General features: G+C 43.7%; 1 protein-coding gene across 4 annotated transcripts; it reads left to right on the forward strand.

Annotated features, from left to right (window-relative positions):
* LOC135582538 (receptor-like serine/threonine-protein kinase At2g45590) lies at positions 1-6,188 on the forward strand. Of its 4 annotated transcripts, none has more exons than XR_010480284.1 (3): positions 1-2,437; positions 3,444-5,585; positions 5,869-6,188. XR_010480284.1 is itself a non-coding variant. In XM_065085640.1 (2 exons), exons 1-2 carry the CDS (start codon positions 180-182, stop codon positions 3,502-3,504), a joined length of 2,319 nt encoding a protein of 772 aa, XP_064941712.1. In that variant the 5' UTR covers positions 1-179; the 3' UTR covers positions 3,505-6,188. The 4 variants fall into 4 exon arrangements, 2 of the variants coding, with proteins under 2 accessions (XP_064941712.1, XP_064941721.1); XR_010480285.1 differs by having other exon boundaries at positions 3,444-3,636; positions 4,779-6,188; XM_065085640.1 differs by having other exon boundaries at positions 3,444-6,188.
* Positions 6,189-7,943: the final 1,755 nt, after the last annotated feature.

Consider the following 7,943-nt stretch of genomic DNA (forward strand, 5'->3'; position numbering starts at 1 on the left):
CTTGTGACACCGTCTCCTCTTTCACACACACGCATCCATCACTGAAGAAAAAGCACACCAAGGGAGACATAGCAGTGCAGTAGAAGGAAAAGGGAGCAGACTTTTTCGCCCATTCCCTTTTCCGACTCTCATATATCCTCTCTGCTTTCTGAGACGAGGTGGGAGACTTGGACGCATTGATGCCTTCCCGTCCGCCGCCGGCGGAACCGCCGGGTCCCCACCGGACCAACCACAACCACCACCATCACCACCACCGCCACGTCATTCCCATAGCGGCCATCGGAGGTGCCGCCGTCGTCCTGACCGTCACCCTGGTGGTGCTCCTCTATCGCCGTTTCGCCCGTGGCAGCCCCACCCCCACCGCCCCTTCGCCCCCGCCGCCCCCCGCTGGCCCGCTCCGTCGGTTTACCTACGCCCAGCTCCGGCGCGCCACCGCCTCCTTCGCCCCTTCTCTCCGCCTCGGACAGGGCGGCTTCGGCCCCGTCTTCCGCGGCGCCCTCCCGTCCGGCGAGGAGGTCGCCGTCAAGCTCATGGACTCTTGCGGTTCCCTCCAGGGTGAGCGCGAGTTCCACAACGAGCTCGCTCTCGCCGCCAATATCCTCGCTGTCCCATCCTACGCCGCCGCCGTCGTCCCGACCATCGGCTTCTGCTCCGACGACGATGGCCGACACCGGCGTTGGTGGCCTTGGTGGAGGCGGCGGGAGGCAGAAGAGCCACTGGAGCTCTCGGAAGCCGCCGCTGCCGCCGCGCCGCCCGGTCGGAAGCTTCTCCTGGTCTACGAGCTGATGCACAACGGAAGCCTCCAGGACGCGCTGTTGGACCGCCGGTGCCCGGAGCTGATGGACTGGCAGCGGCGGTTCGCGGTGGTGCTCGACGTCGCCCGCGGCCTCCACTTCCTCCACGCTGTCTGCGATCCAGCGGTGATACACGGCGATATCAAGCCGAGCAACATCCTCCTTGACGCTCACCTCTCGGCCAAGATCGGCGACTTCGGCCTCGCCCGGCTTAGATCCACCGCGACGGAGGATCACCTCCCTACAGAGGAGGAAATCAAAGTCGACATCGATCTAGACAAGCACGCGGTGAACGATTCGAAAACGTCAGGAAAGGAGAGAAAGAAAGACTCGGTGACCGTAGGAGGGCAGGATGACGCCTCGGCCGTGACCATGGGAGAGACGGCGGAGAGCATAACGACTACGACTGGGTTCGAGGAGCAAGCTCCGAACGCTGGGGCGAATGGCATCGCCACCACCGACAGATCGGCGGAGGAAGATGAGGATTTCATGGTGGCATCGCCAGCTACCGCCGTGGACGTCGCCTCGGTTTCCGAGGCAGGAGTAGGCTTCGATAGAGTAAGCGTCGATAGTGGGAAGGACGCTTCCGCGTCGCGGAAGGGATGCGGTAAAAAGAAGACCGGTGCTTCCTCGGGCAAGGACTGGTGGTGGAGGCAGGACATCAATGGCGGAGGACCAAACTCCGAGTCCGGAGGCAGCGTGAAGGACTATGTGATGGAATGGATTCGATCAGAGATCAAGAAGGAGAGGCCGAAGAGCGACTGGGTTACGGCCTCGACGGCCACTGCCGTCGAGGAGTGCTTGCCTAAGCCGTCCAACGGTGGGAGATCAGAGCGGAAGAAGAGTCATCGAAGGATGGAGTGGTGGGCCTCATTGGACGAGGAGAAGCCGAAGAAGAAAGAGAAGAGCCGGCCCGCTAGGGAGTGGTGGCGGGAGGAGTTCTGTGAGGAGCTGATGAAGAAACAGAAGCGGCAGCCAATGGCCAAGTCCAAGAGCAGCCATGAATGGTGGCAGAACGATGATGACTTTGCTTCACCTTCCGAGAAGAGTAATAGGAGGAAGAAGAATAGGAGCTATAGCCGTGGTAGTCGCAGCAGTATAGATTGGTGGATGGATCGAATTAGTGGGGAGATCAGGCCAACCGGAAGGAGAAGTAGCCGGGACTGGGCTAGCGGGGATATCCCAAAGAGTGGAACAGTGAGCAGCACACCAAGCATGAGGGGCACTGTCTGCTATGTTGCTCCTGAGTACGGTGGTGGGGGGCCGCTTTCAGAGAAGTGCGATGTTTATAGTTTTGGTGTTCTTCTGTTGGTTATAATCTCAGGCAGGCGACCGCTGCAAGTGACAGCCTCGCCCATGTCAGAGTTTGAGCGAGCAAACCTCATCTCGTGGGCTCGACATCTTGCCCATTTGGGAAGGCTTCTGGAGCTTGCTGATCCCTGCCTCCGGTGTGTGGACAAAGAGCAAGCTCTTCTCTGCATCACGGTTGCACTGCTCTGTCTGCAGAGATCTCCAGCTCGCCGCCCCTCCAGCAAGGAAATATTGGGTATGCTTACTGGTGAATCAGAGCCTCCACACCTCCCGCTTGAATTCTCACCATCACCACCAGGTGGGTTTTCATTCAAATCGCGGAAGAAGGCTCGGTGAGTTTAGACTTATTTCAGCATGACCATTTAGCTACATATAGTGTCGATTGTACATTTTAGAATTCCATTTATTTGGAGTTGGATGTAGAAAAGTCTGAAGAGAAAGTTCTATTTCGATTATGAACGATTGATCCACATAATTGAAATATGAACCTGATGGAAGGGAGTGCTCTGAAACAATTGTCACCGTATCTGGCTGGTATCAGAACCTCATGCATAACTTACTAGAAACTCCTGCCAATAAAGGTTCCTATGATTCTGCCAGATCTTTTGCTTGTCTTTCTTTTAGACATGCATGATGGTAGTGCTTTCTGGGCCATGTGAACTTTTCTGTCTCTTCATTTTTTTTCAGTTCATGCAACTTTTGGTAAAGTAACCCAAGCTCTGGCCCATTTGTACCATGCCTTTTTGCATCAACCTTTTGTAATAAAGGGAAATAAGATCTCGAAGATCATCTTACTTCTTTCTTTTGCAAATTTAAATGCCTTGTCAAGTTCTTTATTACTCGTTTCAACAAGCAACCTAACTTCCAACTATCCATGCATTTTAAAATGGATTCACCTTTTTCTTTTATGTGCCCTGGTTGTTTGGTTTCATCAAACTCTTCTGCTAGCATGAGATGGCCTTGGTACCTGGTCTTCCAAAGAGATGTTACTGACAGTCCCAGGATCCATATCCAAGAGACAATCTGTATGAGAAGAGCAGAGAACATGTGTACAGGGCCAGATACTATTGAAACTGGTTAAAAGAGAGTTTAGAAGTCATGCCATATATTTTACATAGACAGTAGTCTAATCGAAGATCCATGGCCAATACAGTTTTATGGAACTGTAATATTATAATTTATGGCAAGACTTTTCTAAGTTCCCCCAACCTCCATCTAACCAATATAATGATGGTCCATTGAATGGACATTTTTTTTATTGGAGGTCTGTGAATGACATTGACTAGATTCTGTCAGCTAGTTGATGTACTCTTTTTCATATATTGGCATCTTGAACAGGAATCAGGCAAAAAATAGTATTCAATTCAGGAAATGGGATTACTGCAATTACATCTCTTAAATCTTTATTTATAGTCTTGGGCTATAATAAAGAAATTGCATGTCAACTTGGTATTGTTGTCTCGAAGGCAAGGCATCTTATGGGATTGTTGGTATGAGTATTTTATTCCTTGAAAATTCATAGCAGATGCAGGTATGTTAATCCTTTTTTTTTAATTGAATATAACTCTATTGCTGGACAGTACTTGTTGTTTCTGCAAGCTAGAATCCTTTATTTAATTTCTGATACTGAGATATGATGGAAATTTTGAAGACATTGAGGAATATGTTAGTCAATAGAATTCACTCTACAAGAATTTGCTACCGATTATATGACTACCAAAAAGCTGAAGGCCCTTACCGATATTTCTCTTTTTTTCTCTTACATTTCTTATGTGTAGTAATTAGCTGTTAGTGCATTCTGTCCCATGGTGAAATTTGTCTTGTACTTCAGGTAGAATTTAAGCTTGGGTAGCCATTTAGAAGATATTTTTTCATCCATTTTCTGGACCCGATGCATGCTTTTATGTATATCTTTGCTTGCCATTCTGCAAAAGAAATATGTTATTGATTGTGCTGTTATGGCCTAATGTTTCAAGTCTCTGATCTAGCCAGTGATACAGCATATATATTATTTTCTTAAAATTTAATAGGCCATTAATGACTAGCTGTTACAGGATAATATGACATAGCAAGCTCCAGGCTTGATTAAGATTGTCCTTTATGTTGAGTCTTATCTAGTCTAGTCTAGAACATGCATTCTGTGACTTGCTACTACACTGCAAGCAATGAAGCTGAAAATAGAACAGAGGCACTTTTATTGCGTTATTTCAACTATCACAATGGTACTAGACATAAGAAAATTATGTTATAATATTATTATGCATCCTATATTTCCTAAGGTAGCTTCATTTCTTTTGTCTTTTACATATTTTGTCACTTTTTTCTTATTCTGCATTGATGTGCTCCACTTTAGCTATAAATCTTCCTGTAAGTGTCACTTAAAGTGATATTTTTGACATCAACCTCTTGCTGGCAAACAAGGAGGGCTTTAATTGATGGTTTGGAAGTATTATGAGTTGAAATAGTTGTCTGGTTTTTTATCATCATCAGTTGTTAGAAAAGATATAACCTGGACACCTAGCGCTTGATAAAAGGCCAATAGAATCAAACTCTTTTAGATAAGGAAGAGGCATGGGGATAAACAGGAAGATCTAATGATTGCATGCTCATCCTTTTTAAACTATTTGTGCATTAGGCTGGTTAAGTGTTGTCAAACTGGTACGTTATTTGCAGGGTGACCTTGCTGGAAGAGTAAGAGATATCAGATGTAGTCACTTTGTGGCCATTCCAAGCCACCTTTCTATCCTTAAATGTCAGTACAGACAATCTATGTAAACCTATTCTTGGTAAATTTCTGCTGCAGCTCTGCATGCAACGAAGTTCCAGTTTGTGCTATACTTGTCAAAGAATATGATGGGCGTCAATTCTGTACAGTTATTTGGAAGTTCCAGTATGTACTATACTTAACATTGACCAAGGATTGCCTTTTCGGGCACCAGACCCGTTTTGGCAATCTGTCGGACCAGTATGTACTAGTCGGTATTGGTATACTGACACATGATACGCCAGTACATACCGGTGTTTTGACGAAGAAGAAAAAGAGGGTGAAGAGGAAGGGGCGGTGGAGGAATAGAGGAGGAAGAAGGAAGAAGAAGAAAGAAGAGGGGTGAGGAGAAGAAGCAGTTGCAGTGTACCTGGGAAACAGTGGCAAAGTGGTAGTGGCAAGGTGAAAGTGGAAGCGGTAGCGGTGAGGGCAGCAGCATCGTACGTGAGAAGAGGGCTCGTGTTCGCAAGCCTTTAATTGTTTTTTGTTTTTTTTAATACTGAGTTGGATAGGGGCTTTTTTGATTTTTTATTATTTTAACCGGATCACTCGAAATAGGGGTGGTCTGCATATTGGCCTACGCCTAAATCGGCATGTACTGTTTCTGGTGGTACACCAGTCCATGTTAATGACTGCTATCTAGGTTTTGAGTCATCTTCCTGGGGCACACGTGCAAAGTGATTATTACTGGCGAACTTCACCAAGACATATCAGAGGTAAGAACTTGTTCAGTATCATTCATGTTAATTTCCAAAGATCTAACACAGATGAAGGATTCTCTTCGGCTCTTTCTTGGCTAAACCTGCATGTAAAACCTTACTGAATGGCTGAAGACTTTTCTTTTGAGCTACGTGTTTGTACATTTACATGATCTGTTTTTCCTTTTCCAGGAATCATGGTACAAATTGCATTTCTAATGTAGTGATTTATACTTTGCCTATTGGTGAATATTTTGCATTATTTAGCCGGCACATATCTTACAGAGTTGTTCTGGAGCAGGGTGGACAACCATTGGGTGAAACCATTGGAAGGTGAAGTATGAGGAAGATGCAGCCGAACTCATGAAGAACATCAAATGGTGATGATCCGATTTCTCAAGTCTATTTCTTCATCAATTGTGTTAGGTGAAGATCAAGTCTTGTAGTTACCAAGTTTAAGAATTTAATATGGAAGTTTTCATTTCTTGGTGTTCTGATTGGATAGGATCAAAAGAAACTTTTATTTTGGAACTATGGTTTCGAATATAGGGTGTATTGGTACCCTATTGTCTGATATTTACGGGTCTTGATCCAAAATCGATATGCATATCATTCTCATCACTCGGTCGATCTAGTTTGAATTTAAGACTTATTGCTTGTTTTGGATGAAAAACCAGAGTACATGGTTTTGAATATCATCAGGCCGATCGCTGCCTACCCTATTATCTGATATTTACTGGTCTTGATCCAAAATCGATATATCAATCGGTCGGTCGGTTCGAATTTTAAGACTTGTTTGTTTTGTTTTGGATGAAAAACCAGTGTATATGGTTATGAATATCAGGTGGATCGCTACCTACTATCTAAAATTTATTAATTAACTCAATAATGATGATGATGATGATGATTATTATTATTATCTTTTTATTTTATTCCTCTCGTACTTCTTTGCCTCCAATTGCTCGCTATCGTCTCTCTTCTTTTCACTTTATAGTGTCGATCACACGCGATATCATACATATTAGACCTGCACTAGTCGGGACTTAAAGACTAATATAGATTATTAGTAATATGGATTTATAATCATGATTTGAACAAAAGTATATATGTTTACTGAGAGTACGGAGTGTGGTGAAGTTTGAGGAACAATGTGACGAGATGCAGTGGCCATTAATTACTAGGATATGGCGGAAGGGGAAAGATTAGATTACGATATGGCACATTGTCCTTTCCAATTTTGCAATCACTGCAGTAATGCAGAGGCAGAACTGTGGGTTGTTGGAGAAGATTTAAAGACGGTTAGTTCGAAGGAATGGATTATTTAATATCGAAGTAAAAAATAGACAATAAATTGATGGAATGTCCATCCAAAATATTTTATCAATGAATATTATAAGTTGGTCTCACATCCCTACATGTTTCAGCTCACTATTTATTTAGCCTTTTATGCCACCTCTAATAGATTATCTCTCTCTCTCTCTCGCTCTGTCTCTCTCTCTCCCTTTTGCAAGCATTAAGTTAATATAAGTCATTATTTTGCAAAAATAAAAAAAAATATTATTTCTAGATATACATCAAAATATACTGATCAGCATAATAATAATAATAATAATAATAATAATAATAATAATAATAATAATAATAATAATAATAATCCATCCCAGATAGACATCAATGATGTGAATCCTAAAAGCTCAACATCACTGACGTGAATTAGGATTCATTTAGACCCATTCTAATAATGCATGAGTACCTACTCACCGTCTTTGGTTTCACAATAATGCAAAAGGAGTCTCGATAGGTGAAAAGGTTGGTTGGTGGTTGGTCAAGAAAAGGAGATGGGAGGAGTTAATGTCATTAAATAATGGAGGGTGAGCAATCCAAAGCTCGCTACTTCGAGTCGATACTTCATCAATGAATGGATCAGTTGCAGAACCATCTTCAATTTTCTCATCCTTCACATCATTTAACACAGTTAGGCCATACATCAAACGACATTTCCTAATTTTCTCCTTAAGATGCTATCTCAATTTGATAAATTTGAGGATCCCATCAAACTCACTTCAACATCTCTTCTTTTTCGAGGCCACAAAAGTACACCGACTTTGCTCTATTTTTGAGATGGAACTTTCTCGATTTAAGGCAAAATATGACCTCGTTCGATTTAAGGGCGTGGGGGCATAAATAAATAAAAAGTTGGGGGGGAGGGGAGGGAATAATTCACCTCATTAATTCCCGAATCAAATGAATCTTAGATTTATTTCCACATGATCTCAATGAGGTTGAACCATAGGCTAAGAACATTGCTGATGTAGAAAAACACCAAAAAAAAAAAAACATAAAAAACAGAGGGAGAGGGAGAGAGAGAGAGAGACG

The sequence above is a fragment of the Musa acuminata genome, chromosome BXJ1-2 (assembly GCF_036884655.1).
Source record: "Musa acuminata AAA Group cultivar baxijiao chromosome BXJ1-2, Cavendish_Baxijiao_AAA, whole genome shotgun sequence".
Taxonomy (NCBI): domain Eukaryota; kingdom Viridiplantae; phylum Streptophyta; class Magnoliopsida; order Zingiberales; family Musaceae; genus Musa; species Musa acuminata.

Coding starts and splice junctions, on each gene's coding strand:
- LOC135582538 (XM_065085640.1), top strand. CDS start 180: ATGCCTTCCCGTCCGCCGCCGGCGGAACCGCCGGGTCCCCACCGGACC. Junction 2,438..3,443: donor AAATCGCGGAAGAAGGCTCG/GTGAGTTTAGAC, acceptor CATCTTGAACAG/GAATCAGGCAAAAAATAGTA.